General features: G+C 44.0%; 1 protein-coding gene across 3 annotated transcripts in view; it reads left to right on the top strand.

Moving 5' to 3' along the window:
* Positions 1–1,418: 1,418 nt before the first annotated feature.
* Positions 1,419–25,633, top strand: part of ARL15 (ADP ribosylation factor like GTPase 15) — a 394,584-nt gene continuing 370,369 nt past the window's right edge. For all 3 annotated transcript variants that reach the window (XM_004737893.3, XM_004737892.3, XM_013051269.2), the window contains exon 1: positions 1,419–1,574. In XM_004737893.3, coding sequence (XP_004737950.1) covers positions 1,527–1,574 — 48 coding nt within the window. In that variant the 5' untranslated portion in view covers positions 1,419–1,526. The remainder of the gene's footprint in view (positions 1,575–25,633) is intronic.

Raw genomic sequence — 25,633 nt, 5'->3', positions numbered from 1 at the left:
AAAGACAGCGGCTTAACCCACTGAGCCACCCAGGCGCCCCCTTCAGCCTGAATCTTAAACAAAAACCAACACCTAAGTGTTCTTGTGTTCTTACTTAGCTTTTTTTTTTTTTTTTAATATTTTATTTATTTATTTGACAGAGATCACAAGTAGGCAGAGAGGCAGGCAGAGAGAGAGAGAGAGAGGAGGAAGCAGGCTCCCTGCTGAGGGACTGGATCCCAAGACCCTCAGATCACGACCTGAGCTGAAGGCAGCGGCTTAACCCACTGAGCCACCCAGGCGCCCCCTTACTTAGCTTCTTGACTGATTGAGACCCTCCCCCAGTTATTTACCAGGAAATGCACAAACCTCAAATGCACCTGCTTATACTCTTACCTCTTAACCAGGATAGCGGGTCACGATAGTACATGACATTGCCAGACAGCTGCTTGTTCTATCGCTCATTTTCTTTAAAGATTTTTTTTTTTTTTTGACAGAGATCATAAGTAGGCAGAGAGGCAGGCAGAGAGAGAGAGGGGGAAGCAGGTTCCCTGCTGAGCAGAGAGCCCAATGTGGGGCTCGATCCCAGAACCTTGGGATCATGACCCGAGCCGAAGGCAGAGGCTTTAACCCACTGAGCCACCCAGACGCCCCAATCGCTCATTTTCTTTAGCGATGAAGGACTTGTGCTCAGTGCAATTGGACGCCAAGCCTGTGAAGACCTGACCGCTACTTTTCCGGTCTTTGAGGTCTACCTTGTCCCTCGACTTTCTTTTTTTCTCTCCTTTCACGTGGTGGACAGTGAAATCTGAGGGTAACCTGGTGTTCTAAGGGAGCCCCGTGGGTTACCCCTGGCTGTGTCCTAAGCTTCTGTGTACCCTGAAGGACCTCAGGCTGGAGCTGTCCGCTTCGCAGATTCACATCCTCAAGGTGGGAGGTTGGGGTTACCGCGTCACAGGCCCGCCTGCGGAGAGTACATTCCTTAGGCGCCCCCTCAGTGCTGCGTCGAGGCCGCGGAGCCCGCAGGAAATCACTCGGGAGAGCGGCGTTAGGTGTCGGTGGCCACCACGCCTCCCGCTTCAGGGCTCGCTTCCTACTGAGGGCGGGAGGGGACACTACGGCTCTCCGGCACTGGAGCACAGTTCTGCTCCGCTCCGCCCGAAGAGGCGGCTACGGGAGCACGCAGAACTCGGGCAGTTGCAGCACCGGCAGACTGTTCGCTCTTCCCCGCTCGCTCTTCCGCCTGCGCCGCCCCAGCCCCCGCCCTCCGCCCGGCTCACAGGAACCAGCGCCCTTGCCGCTCCCGCGCTTCTCGCCTGCCACCCGCAGTGGCCTGCCTTTTATAGGCACCGCAGCCAATGAGCGCTCTCCTTTCCTTCTGCCCGCCCGCCCGGCCAATCGCCGCGCCCCTTGTGTAATCTTCGGCTGTTCGGCTGCTCTCGGCTATTTTCGTTGTTGCTGGCTTTTTCAGGGGCTGCTCGCTCGCAGCCAGAGAAGCTGCTTTTTTTTCCGGGTTCGGAGCCGTTCCGGATGCTTTAGGCTGCCGGATGTCTGATCTCCGGATAACTGAGGCGTTTCTGTACATGGATTATCTGGTAGGTGAGGGACAGGGGTGGAGTGTCGTCTCTCGGAACCCGACGTGCCCGATGTCCCTCCGCCTGGAGGAACAGCCTTTTTGCTAGCTTTCTTTGGGATGGGATGCCTTTGGGGTTCTTTCTCCTGCAGCCTGCTCTGGAGCTGTGCTGGGACTCCGAGGGGCGGCCGGCGGGGCGGAGGGGGTGGTGGAGCTGACAGGTAAAGGTGCGGCCCCGGTCACCGCGCTGCGGGGAGAGGGGCGTGCTGGGGGTGCCGGAGAGATGGGGCCGCGGCGGCGGGGCGTCCTCTGCCCGCGATCAGGTTCTTTGCTTCCCTCTGCGCTCCCCGAAAAGGACTTTCTTTCCGGGGAGGCAGGAGTTTTGTGCTGTCTCTTTAGCAGAACTCCAGGTACTATTAAAGAGCCATAACCAGAATGGCTTACTAAGTGCCCGGCAGCCCCGGTCATTTGGTTGTTATTAGATCTCTAAAGCTATGACCTCGGTCGTGGCGAGGGTTTAAAAGCACATTACCGTAAAGTAGACGGGACTAAACTACATCGCAGCCTGGTCGGGACTGGGTAGGGCAGGCATTGTCCCACTGTACCTCTTGGGGGTGCATGTGGCTTTTACCCTGGATCGCAGCTGCTTTTTAGGCCGGGCTTGTGCTGAGAAGTTTAGGTGGGAAGTGTCAGCACAATGCTGGGGCTGAGCAGTATTTTAATAATGCACTCGTGTTTTTGTGGAATTATGCAAGCATCCTGTATTGTTCCAGAAATTCTCTTTCCCCGGAGCTGCATGTGTGTGTTCAAGGGGAACCTCACTGACATTGGCTGTGTTCGATCCTATACAATTACCAGGTTTACCTTGTTAGCTCAGACCGCAGTTACGTAGAGTTGCAGTAGCTGGCTAAAAACATTGACCCTTCTGTGATCTTGTTGGACACATGCAGTGGATTTTACTATGGATTGCCCTGGCAGAGATTTGCCGTTGCCTTCTAGGAATTAAACTTAATGCTCTTCTAAGAAAGACTGTGTGAAGCTTTCATGATCAAGAAATGCTGGATAAGGACGGGTTTTGTACTGTTTTCTTGTCTTTGGACTTAACTCTAGTTTATGTGAAGTAAATGTTTCCCCTAAAGCTTAATGGCTTGTTTTTGTCTTCTGGGGAAGGGTGGTGATTGAAGTTAATGCACGACCTTGTGAATGGAGCAGAGAGAAAAAAATTGAGTTCAAATTCTGTTTTGTTCATTTGTTGATGTCAGTTATCTTTGTGATAAAGGGACATTATCCACCTACACCTGGAGCCAGTTATAGAGGTTATCTGATTATCCATGTCCTTTAAAATTCAGAGTGCCCTGTAGGTTAAAAGTTGCCAAGTGTTTTAGATTTTCTAAATCAAGTAACTGATTATTTTGTAGCTTGCCAGGTAAAATACAATACTATGGTTTTGTTTTGTAGTCCACTCAAAGCCAAAGTTTGTTGAGAACAATTCCAAATAGGAAAGGGTTACATTACCTGTACTACTAAAAGCTAATTTTATATACTTAAGTAATTCCTATAAAGGAAGTCTGGTGGTTCTGATCATTGTATTTCTTTAGTGGATGAGTTTTAAGTTTACAAATAGCATCACAAAACCAAGGTGTCAAAACCACCAAACCACTTGGGGTTCGGGGATTGAAAATTGGTGATTACTCAGGTTAATTTCTAGGTGGATTATCTAAAGGTTGTGAATGATTTGTTAGTGGGGCTTCAGGGTACCTAAAAAGCAGATTAATTTGTTTGGCAGTTTATTAACAGGCTTGTGTTAAAATCAGTGGGCCCCAAATTTGACACAGCCTTTTGGTTTCACCTGCCATGCCCCCACACACCCTATTGCACTGGTACTAAAAAATATAATTTTGTGACTTCAAGCTTAAAAAATCACAACTGCAGTGAAGCTGTTAAATAAAAACTTAAAGGAAATAAGTCATTTTGTATGAGTGTGCCAAGCATCCCCTGTGAAAACATTTAAGACAGTCCTTAAACGTGAAGTCCAATTTTTCAGTCCAGTTTCAGTTAAAAGATACAACTCTTCAGAGTCATGCTTTTGTATTTACTTCTTACCAACACAGAAAATGACGTGCCACACATTCCACTCTTCTTGTCTTTCAAATTGATTCATTTGCTTATATGTAATCTTTATATGGTGTCTATTAAAAAACAATTTCTAGAAAAAAATCAATTCTGTTGACTGCATCTGGCATTTTATTTTTAAAATCAATACTCAAGTTCTTTGACTTCCAGAAAAAAATGCTCCTTTCTTGACAAGATTGGCTCTTCAGGTTTTGCTGGGCTTGTGGAGTACAGCTCCCTGTCCACTTGACAAGAATACTGGTGTATGCTAGCTTTTCTTTTTTAATCGGTGCTTGACTTTTCTTGTTGCTGCTATTGGAAGCTGGAAGAGGGAGCTCTGTGTATGTATTGTCCATTGTTCTTTGGATGGAATGTCATCACTTAACCTTTTTTACTTCGAGATTAGAAAGGAAGAGAAATGGGAGAAAGGTAGGTGCTATTTTAATAGCTTATAATAATAGTACTGTGGGTATTGAAGCAAGTGATGTAGCTGTCTGATCTTTGAGGTTGTTGATTTTCTTAAAAATAAATATTCTCAATTAGAGGTGACCAGTAAGGTAAGGGACAGGGATCATGCTGTAATATTCAAGATGGAGTTTTTAAATTCAGTTCAGGGATATAGTGGTAATTTGCTAATTCTAAATAAATATCACCCAGTGCCAGTATTTGTTGAATTGAATCACTGAGATGGAGGGACAGCCCTACTTTTCTCACCAGCTTCTAAACTGAGACAAGATAAAATCTGTTTGGATTAGGTGTTTTGTTCTGGGGAATGCAGAATGTATCCTTTACACTTCAAGATTATCAAGATACTTTGTTTGGCCTGGGTGATAATTTAAATATAAAAACCTCATGTTTTTGGTTAAGGAAATTGGCTTAGAAGGCCACATACCTTTTCTCCACCTTCACCTTGGACTTGAAAGGCCATGGTCATACCTGGGTCTGTGGATAAAAATTTGGTATTGTTCCAACAGGCAGTACTGGCATCTTACTCTCCCTTGACAGGTAGAACCAGCCAGGGAGTAAGGTAGGAGAAAATCTAGTTGTAACGAAAGAGAAACATATCTACCAGGTTTTCCCGGTGGGTTGGACAAGATCAACTTCTAGATTCAGTTTCATATTTTCTTTCTATCCTAGCTCTTGTTGACTGGTTAGAATTTTACCTTTCACCCCCCTTCTGCCATCAAAATAGTAAAATGCATTCTGCTTATGATAATTAAATGAGATCATGGAGGGAAAGAAAGGGATTTATAAGCAGCACCTTTCTCCCCCCACCCCCCCCATATAGAATGTTATTGTATTGTGATTACATCGCTTATTTTTAAGACCTTAATGATTTCTTACTGGTAAATGCTGTTTTTTTTTTTTAATTTTTAAATTTTTTTATAAACATATAATGTATTTTTATCCCCAGGGTTCAGGTCTGTGAATCACCAGGTTTACGCATTTCACAGCATTCACCATATAGCACATACCCTCCCCAATGTCCATATTGGGCTAACTTTTAAACTAGTGCTAGTATATGGAAAGATTTGGAGTAGTAATCAGCAAGTAGGATGTCATAAGACCCTTGTTATTTTAATATTATTTCATCCATTCAGCAAATATTCATGGAACTCCCTGCTTTGTGCATGGCCCTGAAAGTCCTGGGAGAATGAGCTCCCTGCTGAGGTCCCCTTGGCGGTAGGACGGCCAGGCCTGTGGCTCTAGGAGAGTCCATGGCAGGACAGGATGTCAAAGGTGGATCAGAGAGAAGGTAGCTTCTGATGTGCTCCCTGGCTTTCTGGTAGGTTTCTTGTTTTACATGTTTTTGTTTTATTGTGAACTAAAATGCAGGGTTAGAGTTGAAAATGTGGCAACTGAAAATGGTTGATGAGTCTTGGATGCTAATTGTCAACTTAGGATCATTGCATTTATATATTGTGTTTAGAATTTAAGGCCAGCGTTTTAGATTTCCCATATAGATTGGTGAACCTGGCCTAGTTTCTTGGTCCAAGGCTGTACCTGCCATTATAAAGACTAGGGTGTCAGGGGAGAAGATTGGGTGAGAAAGTCAGCACAAGTACATCACCATCTACAGAATAAAAACCAACTGATCAAGAACAGAAACTCATGATCTGCTTGGAACAACAGAGCCTATAGGTACTAGTAAGTTGTAAATGTGCCTATTTGAAAAGAGGAGTAAAGGCACATTTGGATTTTATTTGGTGCTTGGTTAAATTTGAAGTGTGTGTTTAACCCTGAATGAACATTATAAATTGTATGTTCTGACTCTGGTCAAATTGACTATAATATAGAGGCCAAACAAGTTTTATTCTTAACTGTATGTAAATATTCTTTGAATCATAAGATTAATGCAAGGATTAGATCTACCATCTGGACTTGGAATGGCAAAACAAATTGAAGAACATCTGTACCATTAAGCAGGACCTTCGACTTGGAGGCATTTGCTCTGTTTCTCCAGCTTCTGTTGCTGCAATCTTAGAAGTCTGGAAGTGGGAGTCCTAAGGAAAGTCCCACAGGAGGAATGATTCACGGTCTCTGGGAGCCTAAGCCATGTGCTTGTTGGCATGCTTGGGGTGGAGGGAGTTCACTTATAGAGCGCTTACTGTGTGCCAGATAACTTGTAAATGAATGCTTTCCCACGTAATGGCATTAAAACAGGGCTCAGAAAGGTGGTGTCCTTTCCCCAAGTTCACACAGCTAAGGAATAGAGCTGGATTTGTAGACTTCCTTCAGCCTGGTGTTGAAGCTGTTGGGAGACCATTGAAATTTTTACAGTGTATTTCATGTAATTACTGTGCGGCTGCTTAAGTAAAGGGTAAAAGGAAAAAAAACAAACCAAACCAGGGGTCTTGAGGAGGCTAACCAGGGTTCCCTTGTTCTCAAGAACTTGGCTTTGCTAAGTGACTGTTAAGGAGAAGGCTGAATATGAACAACTGCATTGTGTCCTGAGCTGCTTGTCTCACAATATACTGACTCTGGTCACTGAGGTGACTGACTGTCACCATCTAATGATTCATCAAGTGACCACAAATGGATTTCTCAGCCACTCTGTTAGCCCTCTTCTGTCACTGCAGGGGCACCCTCTTGCCTGTCACAAGTTACAGTTCTTTTCTGAAGAGGTCACTGAGACTGAGGACCTAGTTGTCCGACCTAGTTGTCCATTTGTCTGAGGCCTGCTGTGCTCCCGCCACGTGCTGCCTGGGAAGTGAGGCTGTCCCAGCAGACACGAGGCCCCTAGCAGTGTTGCTTATGGATTTCAGTTGGGCACACTCCCCTGATACTCACTATAAATAATTCGTTTTTGAGGTAGACTGGGAAGAAGGAAAGACTTTTGGGGAAGTTCTGGTAAGTGCATGGCAGAGAACAAGGAAACAGCAGTTTCCTCTTGATAACTTCTCACAAATGGAATTATTTATTTTCAGGTCTACAGCCCCCTTTAGTTATGCTGTAGTTCCCCACCCCCACCCCGTACCCCCGCCCCCGCATCTATCTGCCCTAATGCTTCCAGTGTTTGGGTGAGTCTAGAAAGCTGAGCTCTTGTTGACCTTCATTTCCAGTGTCTACAGAGTGAGTGAGTGAGCACATTTATTTCCAGCAGGGCTGCCTTCAGGGGCACGTGGCTGTGGGAGACCAGGCTTTGAAGGACCCTACATTTGGTTTAATGCTCTGGGCTCGACCAGCCTCTGAATCTTTGATGCTTTGCAAAACATTTTCATTTTGCCCTGGGCCTCACAAATTATGTAGCCAGTTCTGACTTCTAGTGCTGACATCAAGACGTATGGATAGCCCTTGAATGGCCCCAGGGTGGTGGCTGTCCTTGGAGTCTGTTTCCTTCATCAGATCAGGGCAGGGTCCCTGACCACCTTGATCATCACCACCAGGATCAGAGGGGACTGTGTAACAAGTATGGTGCAAAGTGTCTTACTCCTGTCACCTAACTTCGTCCTCCCATCGGTCCTGTTAACCAGAGACTACCGACTTACAATACGCGGCCTTAGAAAAGAGGGAACTTGAGGTTCAGTGAGATTGGAGTGTGGGGGCTAGAGGGTGAGCCCAGCTTGGTGAATTCCAAGCCCATTCCCGGAAAAGTGTGGTCCTGGCTACGTGGTGATAGCTGAGAGGACATGAGAGGGGCAGCCTGAATCACAGACCCAATACTGGGAACTGACAGGTCTCTTGTCCTGTGGCTTTTTGGGAGAAACCCTGGCAGGAGTGTAGAGACACCCCAGTTCCTGCTGGGGGCAGTGGCGTGGCTTTGTGCCTTCAGGTGAGCAGCTGACTCAGGAATTCTGCTTTCATTTGTATAACTACCTTTCTCCACTCTTTTTTTGCATAAACATTGGTGCTCTGCTTTTTGGCTCACAGCCAAACACACCTACATGGTTTTGGGAGGACCCATTTGGAAAGTCGGATTTGCCGGCCAGTCTCATTTATCAGGTTTCTTTGTACCTAGATTTGCTGGGCACTGGTCTGACCTCTGGACTGCTGCTCAGGGTTGAGGAATTATCTCACGGAATTGTGTCCCTGTCTCCTTGAGAGGGATTCTTGGGTGTTTTTTGAGCGGGTAGCTGCTTCCCTGGCCTTACTCTTGGAGAAGTGGATGACCACCTGGAGTCCTCCCAGGGCCACTGATTGAGGCACCAAAGGACTGTACTGGTTCCTAATCATGGAGTCAGGAGCCTACAACAAAATATAGCTCTTTCAAAGTTTTATTTTTAATATTCAGAAAAGTACAGAAAATAATAAAACCTACTTCTGTGTACCTGCCTACCTCTCTGATGAACAGTTGTTAACATCTTACCATTTTAGCTCAAAACTGCTTTAAAAAAAAAAACAAAAAAACCTTTAAGGCTAGAGCTAAAGCCTGCTGCTCCCCCTTTTCTGTACTGAAGTTAGTGGGTGTCATTCTCATGCATTGTTTTTGCATTTTTACATTTGCATGTATGTATAAAGAATATACTAACAATAGATTAAATATAATTTTACAGAAATTGTAACCTGCCACCCTTCTTGAAAATTTTTTGTTTTGAGATCAATAAATGTTACTCATCTATAGATACTTGTTTTTTGTTTTTGGTTTGGATAATACCATTTACGCTTTTGTATGTAGATCTTATTTGCATTTTGTGAGCAGCTCAGAAGAGCATAGGTGTTGGTTTTGAGGCATGCTTTGTAGATGTTTACTTGTTAGTACTACACAGTGAGTCCTATAAATGAAATTTCATTTGCATTTCAGTATTATGCTTCCTGTCTTACAGTTGATAACAATCATTTTGTAATCCTATTAACATCTCTGCATGTGTACACCTGTTCTTGCCAGTGAAAGGCCAGATTATTTTGGTAACATATTATTAAAGTAAAAGAAAATTTGGAAAGCACAGTGGGGGGAAATTGTAATTCAGTAACCAGAAAGAACCAGTTAACATTTTCATCATAATGAAGATAGTTTCATAACCTGCTTTTTTTCTTGTATGAATACTTAAAATTTAAGTTTCTCTTCATTAGTTTCCTGCATTATATACTGACAAACCATAATTTTTTTTTTTTAACTAATCACCTTTCCATTGAATATTTTCTATTCCAATTTTGGCTGTTATAAATAACACTGAAATGAATATTCTGCATAAATTCTGGATATTATATGCTAGTGTATTATAAGGAGTGGTAATTCTTTTTTTTTTTTTTTTAAAGATTTTATTTATTTATTTGATAGAGATACCGTGAGAGAGGGAACACAAGCAGGGGGAGTGGGAGAGGGAGAAGTAGGCTCCCCGTGGAGTAGAGAGCAGGATGCAGGGTTTGATCCCAGGACTCTGGGATCATGACCTGAGCCGAAGGCAGACACTTAAGAGACTCAGCCACCCAGCCGCCCCAAGAGTGGTACTTAAATGAGTCTTGTGCCAAAAAGCAATTCCAGTGCCAAGTAACTTTAAAAATTGGATCAAAGTAAAACAAGTTTCTATATTGTACAGCCTTTAATATGCAGATTACATGGTGAATCTCTAAAAGAGGGATTATTGCATACAGTGTTTCTAATCATTTGGGGTGTTTCTGCTTATGATCAAATTCTAGAAGTAGAGTTGTAGGGTCCAAAGGTACCTGCATTTTAAAGCTTTTGATATTAAATAAATTAATATTAGTAATGCACTTAAACAGTGCTCCATAGAATCAACCAGTGTTTAAGTCAAAGTCACATAATAAAGTTTGTGCTGCTGCTGATTAACCCTTGAGAATTTGTTCTCTGATTCTGCAGGAAGTGTTTAATATGGGATTCTGCTGTTCCTTTAGCCCTTTTGCCAACCCTGAGTAGTGTTGGAGTATTTATTCCTGTCTTGCTGTTGAGGAAACCGAGGGTTAGGCAGAGTGGAGTCCTCACAGCTGCCTTGGTTGTCATAAGGGTTGGTGACATGTCCATGATCTTAATCTGTACCCACTATTGCAGCAGAGAAGAAAAGAACTTTGACATTCTGTATTTGATTCCTGGGTATTCCACCTATTACCTGTGTGATCTAAGGTATTGTCCAAATATCTGTCCATAGCAAAATGGAAAAATCAGGAAAGTCTTGCAAAGTAATCATACATTTAGAGACTTAAAATATTGCAACTTTTTGTAGATGTTAGATTATATGGTCTACTCTGAAATGATAGTGAATGATAGTGTCTCTCTCAGTGTTTTATTTCCTAGCAGAATAAAAACATGACATACCTGTATTAGTCCTCAAGTTCATTTGGATGAAGGTATATATATATATATATTTAGAATGCACTTATTTCTAAAATGTCAAATCCTGGGAACCTGGTCTAAGACAAATCACTCTGAATCACAATTTTCTCTTGTGCTAAACTGAGACAGCATCAGAGGTTGCTGTGATGATTAGCACTGATAAAAACATAATAAGCTGTACTTAAAAAAATCACATTAGATTTTTCTGTACTGATTGGTATGAGTCCATATGACTCAATATAATGGTATCAGTAGAAGTGTAGACAAAGTGAGTCTCTATGTCCTTGATTTCCCCTGTCTCCTGACCTGCGTCAGTGACATTTTAGGGATTTTTTTCCTCTTCAAAACTGGCAGTGTACAATCTTTGTGGAGTTAAGTAAACATCATGTAGGAACACATTCTTTCATGTACCTTTTAAGAGCTGGACATTAAAGTTGCCCTTGACCTTGGATAAAACACACTTTTTGGTCTGTTCTACAAAAAGAAAAGTCCCCAAAAGAATGTTAAAGTTGATTTTTTTTAAGCTATCATTTTTTATTCCCTCTTTCTTTCTCTTGTGATTCAGAGATTTTTTTGAACTCAACCATGACTAGTAAATAATATTTACAAAACTTAAGGGCTCTTTTGAGGGTTAAATGAAATTATATTGTATTACATTGAACATAGGTTCTATAAAGCTGATGTGCTCCTATCTTTTTTGATTTTTCATTCACTTTCACTCAATTTTAATTGTGCACTTGAAGTTGTACTTCAAGTCTTAAAAGTAAAGCTAAGTTTATATGTACCTGCATCATGTTATCACCCCCAAAACGGAGATATAAAACCTTTCAAACACTCCAGAAGGCTCTCTCTGTCCCTTCACAGGTAGTACTGAACTAGATTAGGTTTGCCTGATTTTGAATGTCCCAAAAATGGAATCACAGATAGGCTTAGGATTTCTTTCACTCAGCATGCTTGTGTAATTCATCCATACTGGATGAATCAATAATTTGTTTTTTTTTGTTGCAGTGTAATTATGAATATATCATTACTAATCCATCCATTCTGTTGTTGGGCATTTAGACTGTTTTCACTTTGAGGATATTTGGAATCTGCTACAAACTTTCTAGTGCATATTTTTGGTGGAGATACTAACTTCGTTGGTTAGAATGGAATTTCAGGCTCATTGGGTACATGTATGTTCAGGTTTACTAAATACTGGCAAACATTTTTTCCCGAAGCAGCTGTACCAACCAATTGGACCACTCCCAGTGTAAGAGTTACACTTATTTCATATCCTCACCAATACTACTTGTATTATCAGTCCTTCTCACTACCCATTCTGATGGGTGTGTACTCCAAAGAAATTGGAGTTGCCCAAAAGTTGCCCAAAGCTACTCTGTATGTTCAGTCATGAGAATAATATAATACAAGAGGATTATAAAACAGATTCTTTTTTTTTTTTTTTAAAGATTTTATTTATTTATTTGACAGAGATCACAAGTAGGCAGAGAGGCAGGCAGAGAGAGAGAGAGAGAGAGAGAGAGAGAGAGAAGCAGGCTTCCTGCGGAGCAGGGAGCCCGATGCGGGGCTCGATCCCAGGACCCTGAGATCATGACCCGAGCCGAAGGCAGCAGCCCAAACCACTGAGCCACCCAGGCGCCCCTATAAAACAGATTCTTAATCTTGAGAATTTACTGGCCATATTCTGAAATTCCTGTGCTATTCAGCTGTGTGGTTTACTCAGATTCGGACATGTCACAATGATACCATGGGAGTTAATTGACCTGATTTTTGTTCCTGTCTTTGCCACCAACCAGGTGTGGAGGTTTGGGCAAGCCCGTCAGTCTCATTAACTTGTTTCTTCATCTGTAAAAAGATGGGATTAATTAGGTAATCTCAAGTGTTCATTTCATTTCAAAAAAATTTTAGTCCTTTTTTGTATACTTTCGGGAAGAGTTAGCTGTCTTGCATTCTTCCAGTTTTATTTATTAAGTGATGGAGTTGCCTTGATATAATTTATCAGTCATTCACTGAAACAACTCTAATTTTTTGATCCTTTTAGGTTCTGATGTCCTGGCTCTACAGAGATACAAGTGCATGAGCCATTGGCCTATTGTCAGGGAATTTACACTCTGAGAGATGAAAAATAGGCAGTTACATTTTGGAGTGGCTCATTCCATTTAGAGTGAAGTAAAAGTTACTGAGGGAGTGTCTGAGAGGAAACTTAACTTAGACTTGAGGGCCCAAGAGAGCTTCCAAGAGGAGTCCTTTTTAATCTGTAATGTTGGACTTGAGTTGGCCCAGTGACCGGCCGAGCCAGGCAGAAGGAACAGCTTGTGCAGAGCCTCGGGGGTAAGTGACCCCACACTTCAAGGACCTTCCAGGACTCAGTGTGCCTGGAGCAGAGTCAAGAGCAGTGGATGTGCCTGGAGCTGCACAGCCCAGCGAGGGTCACGTCATGGGAACCTCCGAAGTTTGCCTGGACTGCCTTGGGCTGATCGGGCTGCACTGTGAGGGATAGGAAGGGAGGCCAGATGGGACCAAGAAGACCGGGAGCGGTTTTCCTGGTTCAGGAATGGAGTGATGGTATTCACCACCAGTCAGGAGTAGGACCGATCTGCAGAAGTAGATGCTTTAAAGAATTGCTTCAATTCCGCAATTGGATGTAGGAGGTGAGAACGATTTTAGGGAATCCTTAGATTTTTGGCTTGAGCGTTATTCTGGTTCTCTGTCGTGTTAATGAATCACCTTCAAAGAGTGGCCGTGCACAAGAACTCGTTGACTCATGAATCTGGAGGTAGATTAGGGCCAGCAAGTCTGGTCTTGCTCAGGATCCCTCAGGAAGCTACAGTCAAATGGTGACAGGGCTCATCTCAAGTCTTCTTCATGCACTTGTCTTGCATTTGGGGTTGGGAACAGCCAAACAGCTGGGGGCTTGAAGAGTGTGGACTCCTGGGGCCATCTCTCTGCATGGTCTGTCTCCATGCTGTATCAGAGGGATTGTACTTCTCACGTCCAGGCGGAAGTCTCACTGTGAATGTGCCAAAGGAGACTGGTGGAAGCTGCCAGTCTTTTCTGACTGAGCCTCAGCAGCCTCGTGGTACCAAGTGGACTGTTATCTTGTTCATCAAGGCAGTCCCATGGGTGAGCTCAGGGTCCAGAGCAGGAGATGGACACCACCTCTTGGTAGGAGGAAGTCGAAGAATTTGTGGGCATCTTTTAAAACCACCGTAAGTTTTGGGGTGGCTAGTGGGATCATGTACTGGGGTAGGTCACCCTTGAAGGAACGGCATGATAGAGAAAAATGAGGAATTTAATCTTGGTGTTGTTGAGTTTTTGCTGCTTGTGCAAAATCCGAGTTGAGGTTTCATGTAGGTTGGTGGAGCTCAGAGAGGACTCCTGGAGATGAAGTAAGAAACAGTAGGTGCCTTTGTTGTTCCTTGCCATAGACTATTATATTATCATGTGGGAGCCACAGTGTTAAGTGTTTCTCATGTATTGTTCATTACTGTTATCTTCGAGATTAGAAAACTATCGTCTAGAGAAATGGAGTGTCCTGGCTGTGGTGTGGGAGTTAGAACTTGAACTCCGGTTGGGCTAATGTCTCCACTCCCAGTCTTCACCACTTAGGTGATACCTGAAGCCATGAATGAGCTTGCCATCTGGGAGGGTCATGCAGAATAGGGAGAAGAATCCCCAGGAAGCCCAGTCCCTCAGTTCATGCAGGCATATAGTAGGTTCATGCAGGCCTATAGTAGGCAAGCAGTTTTTGTGGGATTGGAAAAAAGGAAAAGAGCCAAAACAGAGGCTGAGAGAGAAGTGAAAGATTGGGAAGAAAACCCCAGGGAGTGTGGAGTCAAGCAGGCTGAGAAGGGAGATCTTTCCAGAATGAGGAAGTGGCCAGTTGCCCAGAGATCATGAAAATAAAGACGGAAAAGTGGCCACTGGATTTGAGTCTGCATTGACCTGGGTGGGCCAGGGTGCGCTCAGGCCTGGTGGGAGGTGAGGTGTTGACGCTGCTGCAGTGACGTCTGTCAGGAAGTTGCTCCATGTCAGGGAATTGCTCCATGAAGGGGAAGAGGAAGGAGCCAGAGCTGGAGGGGCCGGGAACAGTGAGGGGCACCTTTCCACTTTACATGGGGCCAAACTGAAGATGGATAAATGCTGATGAAGTAGACCGAGAAGTCCCTTGGCTGATGGTGACTGAAATGTGGAGTATGGGCTTGGCTGAGTGGGCTTGAAGCTAAAGAGCGATGGCGAGTAATGACCGGGGAACCGGAAGCGTTGGTTGCTGTTTGGTGTGAAGTTCAGAAGCCATGACTGAACAATGGCCTGAATCTGGTGGGGTTGTGAATTATTTTTTTCTTCCAGACATTTAGGACAATGGCAAGACCATGGTTGAAGCGACAGACAGTGAGCTGACTTACTGGAAGGGCAAACAAGGTAAAGGATGCACAAGGGACTGGTGGTCTTGATGAGGCTGAGTGATAGGCATCCTCGGGAGTGTTAAGAAAACTGGAGGGAAGGAGAGTTCAATGTGGTTAGACCAAAGGGTATTTGAACTTAAGATCGCAGAGGTAGAGCTGTTCTCTGAGGGGAAGCTCTAGTGTGGCCACGGTTGGCAATGGAAAAGATGGGAGGTTAGGAGAAGAAGAAATACAGCCAAGGCATTGGATGGAGCATGCTTATGGACGGCAAAGCTGCTGGGACCATGGCAGGACTCCACGAGAGAGGCTGAGCCAGGTTCAGATATATTCTCAGTGAATGAGGTGAAGGTCAGTCAGTGTCCTTGAGAAGGAGAGGTTGAGAGCGCTGGGTATTAGAACTCCTTGTCCTTTGTCTCCCCGCTTAAGATTTATCATAGAGAAAAGGACCATGAGTGTGGGGGGTGCGGAGGGGCGGAGGGAGAGGGAAAGAAGCAGTCCCTCTGCTGAGTGTGGAGCCTCACACTGGGCTAGATCTCCAGACCCTGAGATCATGATCTGAGCCCAAACCAAGAGTCAGATGCTTGAGCTACCCAGGTGCCCCTCCTTTTCCTGAGTCTTGAGAGGAGTAGGATTGGTCTGGAGAGCCTCGAAGATCTCAAAGGAATTGAGGTTGGCCACCCGTGGATGGGATACTTTGCAAAGCGCTTCTGGGTGTGGAGGGGTTTCATGGTTCACCTACCCTCCACCTGCCGGGGTAAGATGCCCTGCTTCACCTTCACTGTGTCTTTGGCAAGTGACTGCTCAGTGCTTTATTCCTCTGCTCAGTGGGGGAGAATTACTCTTAATCCCCCCTTGGGTTTGGTGAGGAGTCACTGAAATAATACTTGTACTCCAGAACAGTGCCAGATCCCCTCTCTGATGCTTCCTCTTGCTCATCGTCAGAGCAGAAAATACCTGCCAATATCAACAATGAAGGTATTTAAGTGAGGTATAACTGAGGTGTACAACACAATGATTTGATGTTTGTATAGATTGCAGAATGAACACCGCAATGAATTAATATCCTTCACCATTCATAGTTACAGTTTTTTTTTCCTTGTAACTTTGTAGATCTACCATCAAATATGCAATACAGTATCTTTCACTAAAGTTACCATGCTGCACATTCCTCCCTAGGACTTTTTAAATTTTGTAACTAAAAGTTTATAGTTTTTGACTCATTTCACCCATTTTTGCCACTCTCCAAACTCTGCCTCAGGCAACTACCTTTCTGTTCTATCTGTGCGCTGGTTTGTGCCTCGAGGTCCTGTCAGAGTTGTTTTTCTCTGACTTGCTTCACTTAGCAGAATGCCCTCAAGGTTGGCAGTCACTTTCTAAGGGCCCTGTGAAGCAGATAACTAGTATCAGCTCCATTTTTCAGGTGTAAAAACTGAGACTTTGAAAAGTTAATCAACTTACTTGAGGACATACACCCTGCCAGAGGGCTCTCTGGAAAGGCTGGGGAGGGGGACTCTTGTGAGGTGGGCTTGTTGGAGAGGAAGCATCAAGGAGTGTGAGGTCAGGGTAACTGTAACGTGAAAGATGGAGTCAGGTGGGTGCTTCCAAAAGAATTTGAGCTGGCAGTTCTTTGGTTACGTGTTTGGGAGAAGGTTAAGTCCAAGTTAGTAGTGTTATGGGGCGGGGAGGGTCCTAGTTCAGATAAATAAACCCACAGCTCAGATCTTCACACCTTCTGCCTATACTTTTCTGCTAAGAGGAGTCAAGCTTCTAAGGGTGTCCTGGTCCCTAGAGAGGGAGGAGACTGGACTCTTGGGGGACTTGGTTGCCCTGGCACAAGCCACAGAGGGGCTCCCAGGGTTGGGGTCCCGGCTGGCACCAGACTCCAGGGCAGAGAACTGGTAGTTTGAAGTGCTGAGTCCAGAAACTGTTGAAGCTGGTGAAAGCTGGTCTTAGGTAGCTTGTAGGGCCAATTTTTCTGAAGGCAGAACTGCTTGGGGCCATTCTGCTAGGGCAGCCTGGGAAGTAGTCTGGCACGCTGTGTTCGGGAACCATTGTGTGATAATCTGGATGTGTTCGTAAAGCCGAAATGGCCTGCATGATCTGTCCTACCCCGACCCCTGACTTCTACCTATTTCAAATGATCAGAGCTAGAACTTGGTAAGTCCCCCTTTTCCCTCCTAGTCTCATTTAAGTCATCTTCGCCCAGGCTTTGACTACCAATACTGAATTGAGGCTCCCTCCAGGGCTGCCCTTAGAGCTGCCTTAGAACGCTGCAGGGATGCCTGGCCTAGGGGATCAGTGTGGCAGAAATCCAGCTCCTGCTTGCCTGGCTAAGGTGTCCATTGTGCTTTGGCTCAGAGGTGCTAATGGGCCTGCCCCGCCCCACCTCAGGCCTCAGTTCCTGGATCTTTTGCCTGACCAAGCATGGTATGTCGCCTGGCAGGGCTGGGTTGTGGGCCTCATTGTTGCCAGAGCCTGGCATAGGAACACGGGATGGCTGCAAAGTCGGTGATTGGGCCAAGAGGCTGCACAGAGAATGGTAAAGGACCTAGACCTTGGGGTCCATTCTGCCTGCTTTGGCATTCTCTGGTTTTTACCTGCTGTGCCCCACATTCCTTGTATGCAAAATGGTCATGATAATAGTACTTTCATCAGAGTTAAAATGCAGAAAGCATTTAAAGGAGTTTAGTATCCTAAGCACTTTCACTTTATTTATTTATTTATTTATTTACCCATTTATTTATTTATTTATTTATTTTAAGACTAGAGAACTCTGTGTGTGTGTGTGTGTGTGTGTGTGTGTTTTAAGATTTTATTTATTTATTTGACTGACAGAGATCACAAGCAGGCAGAGAGGCAGGCAGAGAGAGAAAGAGGGAAAGCAGGCTCCCCGCTGAGCAGAGAGAATGATGTGGGGCTTGATCCCAGGACTCTGGGATCACTACCAGAGCCCAAGGCAGAGGCTTTGACCCACTGAGCTACCCAGGCACCCCTAGTATCCTGAGCACTTTTAAAGTGCTATTATTGAACTACTCTCCTGCGGTTATTGGACTGGGACTTTCTTTTTTTGTGTTTTTGTTTTTTGTATGATTTTTTTAAAATTAAAGATTCTATTTAAAAAATATATTTTTTAAAGATTTTATTTATTTATTTGACAGACAGAGATCACAAGTAGGCAGAGAGTCAGGCAGAGAGAGAGAGAGGAGGAAGCAGACTCCCTGCTGAGCAGAGAGTCCGATGTGGGGCTCGATCCCAGGATCCTGGGATCATGACCTGAGCCGAAGGCAGAGGCTTTAACCCACTGAGCCACCCAGGCGCCCCTCTATTTAAAATTTGACAGTGCAAGCGGGGGAGAGGGAGAAGCAGACTCCCTGCTGATCAGGGAGCACAAGGATCATGACCCAACGCTTAACTGACTGAGCCACCCAGGCACCCCTGGACTGGGACTTTCTGTATGAAATAAGGACTTAGGGTATGCTGGTCACTGAAAAAATTCTAGTCCAATTCATTTTCCCAGTGCCAGCTTTTCAAAAACCTTCCTACCTCCATCTGATAAACGCAGTGCAGAGTAATTGGCTTAAAGATACTGCAGCTGCTGAGTTAGTGCTCCAAGTGGCCGCTATTTCTGATTTCTGGGGGTGAAAGGTCCTGGCATGGCCCACAGTGGCCTGCACCTGTCTGTAGGCCAGCTCTGCTTGGAGCTGCAACCTGAGTTGTTTGGCCAAACGAGACTACTCCCTCTATCTATCTATCTACCTATCTATCTATTTATTTAAAATATTTTATTTATTTATTTGACAGAGATCACAGGTAGGCAGGGACTCAGGGAGAGAGAGAGGAAGGGAAGCAGGCCCCCTGCTGAACAGAGAGCCAGATGCGGGGCTCGATCCCAGGACACTGGGATCATGACCTGAGCCGAAGGCAGAGGCTTTAACCCACTGAGCCACCCAGGCACCCCAAGACTACTCTCTTTAAACTCAGCAAGCCCCTTTTCTGAGGTCGTTCCCCAGACTTACTGTTCCAACAAAAGTCGTTTCTTCTTTTGAGACCTTGTCCCCCTCGTATGTGCTTGGTTGGCCAGCTCTCTTAGCCTCCTTCCTTAGAGATGTTTTCAGAGAGGCCCCAAGTTGGAGAAGATGGAGTACTGGGCTCATTTATTGGATACTGTTGCAGGTTTTTGTCATTTGTAATTTTTCTTGCCTGCAGCTAGTTCTTGGTTCAAGTCCCTGTGCGAGGTGTAGGAAGCCTCTTGGAACTGTTGAATTTCTGTTCTATTTTGTATAGATATTGTACATCCTACAGTTCACCAGTAAAATTTCTTAGTGTAACCTAAATCTCCCCATGACTTGTTGGGGTTTTCAGGTTGCATTTTTAAAAGACTGGGTCCTTTAGATAGGATTATTTGATCCTTCCTGGATTTCCTTTGCATTGACTGACTTTTTCAGGACTCCTACAGCCCTGACCTTGCGCTGTGGGCAGGATTACTTCTTGAGCCTGAAGTGGAACCATTCTCTATTTCTGTGGACTCAGACTGCCGTTTTTCTGTATCCTGAGTGTGTAGGCAATTTTGTCCTGTGTGAGTGATGCTTTAATGTTCCCCAAATATATCTTGATTTGAGAACATCTAACTGCATTGGTTATCCTTGGAAGTACCCATAGATGAATATTTCATTATTCAAGAATATTTTCAATGAAATAGTAGTTCATATTAATTAATTAAATTAATTAAATTGCATTAATTAAATATTAATATTTCAGTGAAATCATCAATATTTCATTATCCAGTATTTCAATATTCCATTCCTTGTCTTCTCAGTCCTCATCGTTTTATCAGGAATTACATGTGCTCGGGAATTTAAATAGTTGCAGAAAGCAGACTGAGTAACGTTTTTCTCTTTTGATTCCATGACAAGAATAGATTTTCAGTTGCTAATTTTAAAACTCTTGAAATCAGATTCTTTGTTACATAGGAGAACACAAGTATAATGAAGTGAGTTGCTTAAAAAGTCAAAATTATAGAGAGCTGTGTAGGAATTGATGCATATTTTAATTATTCATACAGAAATCTTGAAAACCAACATAAAAATGTATGATTAGGAAGAAATGATGGAGATGAAAAAAGATCTAACAAGCTCATTGAGGGCTTGATTCACTCCTCTTTTTTAAAGCAATTCTCTTCCATTTCCCAAATCCAGAGTGCTGAGTTCATGTCGGAGGCAAAGATAATTTAGCCCAATTGCTTTATATTATTGTGGTGAGTGATATTAAAACCACAGCAACAAATGAATATTCTGAGTTGGTATGGGTAGCCTTTTCCTGGGTGTTCAAAATTAACGACTTCCATAAAACAGTGTTTTAATCTGTGTTTATTTGCTTGGAATGGAATACTGACTTCACATCCTGGATTTTAATTCAGATGTACAACCCTGTGCTCAAATAACAAGAAAAGGGATCTATTAGTTTTTTAAATATTCCATGAAGGATAAATGTCAAATTAGTTTGGGAGAAGAAAAGCCCTATACATCTTTCTTCCCTGCCTCTCCCTTCTTATCTAACATTCCTTACTCCAATACTTATTGAGAGCCTAATGTTTGGTAGGCCCTTGGGCACCATAGATAAGACAAGGGTAACCCAGTATCTACTGAACTAGCACCTGAAACAATGACTATAATACAGTTCTTTGCTTGGAGACTCCAGCTGGTGGGCTAGAACAGGTAGTCAAACTTTTTTTGTAAAGGGCCAGCTAGTAAAAATTTTAGGCTTTGTAGGCTATACAGTCTGTCTCGTAACTACACAGCTCTGCCATTGTGTCACTAAAGCAGCCCGACACAATACATAAATAGATGGATGTGGCTGTAGTCCAGTAAAATGCTATTTACGAAATCAGGCAGCGGGCCACATTTAGGCCATGGATGATCGTTTGCCTACCGTTGGCTGTGAACAGGAAATGATAGCAGGGGCTGCTTCCAACCTGTTAAGGACATTTTAGAAGGGCTTCATGGATTGAGTGAGAAGGTAAAGTAGATGGCAAGATTTCTTTCAGTTTCTCCCCCTGCTTATCGGTTGGCCCTAATGTGAGACCATCTCTCCGCTTACCATGAGTTACTTAAAAATCACTGCGGTATAGGGGCGGATTTTAAATGTTTCTTTTAATTTAAACAGTGAAATTCTTTCCAACCCATCTTATGCAGAACTCAGATATCTAAACAAATTCTATTTTAGTGTAGATGATTTTTACAAACTTACAATTCCTCTTTTGTTGTGAAGTGTTCTAGATCAGTGAGGACAATGCAGCTGTTTTGATAAACACAAAACTCAATATAGATTTAGAGGATTTTTTTAAAAAGATTTTTATTTATTTATTTATTTATTTAACAGATAGAGATCACAAGTAGGCAGAGACGCAGGCAGAGAGAGAGAGAGGAGGAAGCAGGCTCCCTGCAGAGCAGAGAGCCCGATGTGGGGCTGGATTCCAGACCCTGGGACCATGACCTGAGCCGAAAGCAGAGGCTTTAACCCACTGAGCTGCCCAGGTGCCCCTAGATTTAGAGGATTTTAAACTTTAGCCATTTAGATGAATGAGAACTGAGGGATTATCTTCCCGGTTCATTGGGTCGTGTCTTTTTTGTAACATTAAGCGGAAAATAAGATCATAATGGAATCACAGTTGCAAAGTTTGCAGATTTTAAAGTAGCTTCATTTTAAATCATCCACCAGAAGGCAGAATACAGGTTTTATTCTGAGGCTTGACCCTCCCCCCCAACAAAAACTCCTTACTTTGGCTGCACACAGGGATGGGGCGTGGGGGGTGCGTGGGCGGTCTCCGGTGTGTTAGAAGTTCACGTACAGTGCTTTGGAGTATGCTTTTCTTCATTTCTGTCTCTAATAAAAATTCAGTTCTCTTTATAAAAAACATTTCTTAAATATCCAGCTGTCTCTTTGGAACCCTGCCTGGGATGTAGTTAGAAAACCACTCGTTGAGAATCAGACCTAGGTGGAAATCGAAGTTCTGTCCCTTTGCTGCCATGTGCTGGTAACACCTTCTCAGCGTTTCATCTGACAGGCCAAGAAATGTCCCTGTGGCTCTAGTTGTGAGGACAGAGATGACCTTGCAAAACATCCAGCGTGTAGTAGTCTCTTAATTTTAAGGAAGTCTCACTTTAAGATAATCAGGGTCATGGTTTTAAATTGTATATGGCTCCGTACAGTTTCAGTAATAGTGTTTCATTAGCCTTTATTAACCGTCTTTTTTTTTCTTTATTAATCATCTTGAAGGAATCCTTGATTAAGAGCTCTGCCCTCAGAAATGATAATGACTCACCTGAAGGGAGTGGCTTGCAAGGGGCTGTAGGCCACCCTATTTGTGGGTTGTGAATCCATTGTCTGGCCAGAGAGTGAGGAACGGGGCTTGGGGGAGACCAACCCTCCCAGAGGCAGAGGATAGGAGTTTAAGAGGCTTGCTTATTCACACAATTAGAAACAAGGAAAAGGAGTATGGAGACCTCACTTACAAGGAATTTTTTTTTTCTTTTGTCCACTGCCCTGTATCTGCCTGTTTCTTTTTAGCAGTGGAAGCCATGCAGTAAGAAGGGCCAGATTGCACACCTTGGGGAGAAGGTGGGCGACAAGGATGTGAACTGCAAGGAGAGAGGGCCTGTGCTACCCAGCAGTCAGACTTTAGGGACGGGGATAAAACCTACAAGACAAAAAGTAGTGTCCCTTGGGGAAAAAAGGGAACTATGTGGAGTTCCTGGGGACCACAAGTAGGTAGATTCTAGCCACCTGAGCGGGGCACAGGCAGCCCTGGGACTTCACAGAAGATCCCAAGTAGTTCCCCCAAGTGCCTTGATATTGGGGTCATTTGTCTTCAGCAAATGTGGAAAAGTGGTATTTCTGTTCATAGACGTCATGAATTTGGTGGGTATCTGTTATTGAAGAGTGGCCCAAAGAAACTGGTCTTGAAGCCAGATTCCAGAGGGAAGCTGGACAGGATCCTCTGGGGCCAGGAGGTTATCCTAGGGATTTGAGTTTCATTTAAGATTATGCTTAAACTAATAAGTGGTTTTAAGCAGGAAGCAATGGGACCTGATTTGCATGTTGAAATCTTGCTCTTTCCACAGCAGCATGGACACTGGATTATTCAGAGGTGAGGGGTGGTGGTGGCTGGGGGACCTGTCAGGGACACTGTCCAGCGGCAGATGGGGACTGCTTGGCCTGGGCTTCAGTGAGTTTGAGAGAGTGTCTCTTCTTCGCCAAGCACCTGATGCTTTTGTACTTGGTCCACTAAGGTTAGTAGTCGTCTTTTCTAATGCTTGAGGACTGGTTTCTAAGGCTCAGAACATGTAAGTTTTCTGGGGTCATGCCCTGAATTATTTGAACACAGGTCTGTCTAAACTCAAAGGTCATACTTAGCTTTCTTCCCTTTCCACAATCAGAAAAACGAAGTCCAGACAGTCTAATTCATAAACCAATAAGCTTTTTGACTCTTCATTTTTTTTTTTTTTTAAAGATTTTATTCATTTGGCAGAGAGTAAGAGCACACAAGCAGGGGCAGCAGAGGGAGAGGGAAAAGCAGACTCCTCGCTGAGCAGAGAGTCTGATGTGGGGGCTTAACCAGATAGATGCTTAACCAACTGTGCCACCCAGGCACCCTGATTTTTGACTCTTTAAAGGGCTTGATCCCACAACCCTAGGATCACAACCTGAGCTGAAACCAAGAGTTGGATGCTCAACCGACTGCACCACTCAGGCGCCCCCTAACTTACTTGGTTTTGCTGGCACAGCAACTAGAGTGTAGACTTCATGAGAGCAGGGGCTCTGTGCACTGCTTTAGTCTACTGCACAGAGGACACTGCTGGGCACAAAATAGGTGCTTGGTACTAATGTGTATTTACTTAATGAGGAGGATTAATGCCATGAACATGGCCCTCAACTTGGTCATCTAAACTCCCAAGCCTTTCAAAAGGATGACCATGTTACCACGCTGTAGCAGTGAAGCATCCCAGGGCCAGCCATTGCCTGGGGATTGAAATATTAATACTGAGCTCTTCCATTTGTCACTGTGTCTGGGCCATTCTTTTCCTTACAGTTAATGAGAAAGACTTCTTTGCCACCTTAAACAAAATATGCACTGCAGGTCTCTTCAGTAATCCTCCGTGCTCTTAGAAGTCCATTCCACTCCTTAAAATCAGAATTTGGCAGAGTTCTGCCATGGACAAGGGGCTGGTGCCTATATTCAGTTTCTGGTGGCCATGCGCCTTTTCCCTAGGTACTGAGAGTAGAATACTTGTGTTGGGAGAAGTCTTTATGTCTAGATAGTTTAGAAGGTCATGGAGATTTGTCAGAAGTGTTGACTGTGGTTGGTAAGTTCCACTGCATTCAGCTTTTTAAAATAGGCTTTGGTAGTCCAAGAATCGGAACCATCAAATACTTGTGAACTTGCTATTCTCTCTTTGACTTCATTTGCATTCATTTGTTTTCAATGATTAATGACTTTGGACTCCCAAGTCGGAAAGATTTGGGTTCCCAAATCCTAGTTCTGTCATGTGCTGACTGTGGTTTCCCCACCTCTACATTGAAGAAGATACTAGGGTAAAGTGGAATGCATCACACTTCCATTTAACTGTCTTATGGGACTATCCTTCTTGTTGAGATTACATGGTCTCTACAACTTAATCTGTTAGGGTTGGAATTGTTTGGAAAGTAGTGGCTTCAACAGGTAGATACTTGTCTTTCTTCTCAGGTAAGTCTGGAAGTTGTTAGGGACGGTCCCTATGATGCTACTGCTCAGCATGTGGACTTTAAACTCCTTGTTCAGAGTGCTGCCAGAGCACCTGCCATCACTTCTGCATTCCAAGCTGCAGAGTGGAGACAGTGTGGAAGAGCGTACCTCCCTCTGTAAGACTTCAGACTTTCTGATAATCTCATTGACCAGAACTTGGTCACATTGCCATATATAGTTGCAGAAGAAGCTGGAGGACATAAAACTTTTTCACTTAGAAACCGACTTCTCTGTAGCTCTATTCAGTTATTCTTCACCTAGCTGTATCTCTCTATATCTACTTTTTTTTTTTTTTTTAAGATTTTATTTATTGGGGTGCCTGGGTGGCTCAGTAGGTTAAGCCTCTGCCTTCGGCTCAGGTCATGATCCCGGGGTCCTGGGATCGAGCCCCGCATCTGGCTCTCTGCTCCGTAGGGAGCCTGCTTCCCTTCCTCTCTCTCTGCCTACCTTTCTGCCTACTTGTGATCTCTGTCAAATAAATAAATAAAAATCTTAAAAAAAATTTTTTTTATTTATATATTTAACAGAGAGATCACAAGTAGGCAGAGATGCAGGTAGAGAGAAGTGGGAAAGCAGGCTCCCCGCTGAGCAGAGAGCCCAATGTGGGGCTCGACCCAGGATGGGATCATGACCTGAGCCGAAGGCATAGGCTTAATCCACTGAGCCACCCAGGCGCCCCTATATCTACTTCTTGAGATAACTGAGTTGTTCTTCTCTGTTTTGTAGATCTCTTTTCTGTGTAGTTTCTTTTTAGTCCTACTTTTGGCTTCCTCCTAAATGTAGGCTGCTGTGATTCTTCATGGTCATGAAGTTACTTAATAGCTTTGCTTTTTGTATTCTCTCAGCTTCACTTCCCTCCGCTAACTGCTTCATCTTCTTGGTGTTTTTCCATTCATATTTTGGAGAGCAAGAATGATTGGTCTAGCCCAGCTCTCCCTGCTGGGCCACACCGTGGTTGTTGGCCAGCTTGAAGATGGACGGCCTTCTAGTTTAATCAGCTGTAGGAAGCTTGGGGGTGAGCCTTTTCCGTCTGCAGCAGTCTAGAGGCA

Source organism: Mustela putorius, unplaced genomic scaffold (genome assembly GCF_011764305.1).
Source record: "Mustela putorius furo isolate JIRA1106 unplaced genomic scaffold, ASM1176430v1.1 tig00000407_pilon_pilon_pilon, whole genome shotgun sequence".
Taxonomy (NCBI): domain Eukaryota; kingdom Metazoa; phylum Chordata; class Mammalia; order Carnivora; family Mustelidae; genus Mustela; species Mustela putorius.
The sequence above is the reverse complement of the archived record's forward strand: the minus strand, read 5'-3'. Positions and strand labels throughout refer to the sequence as shown.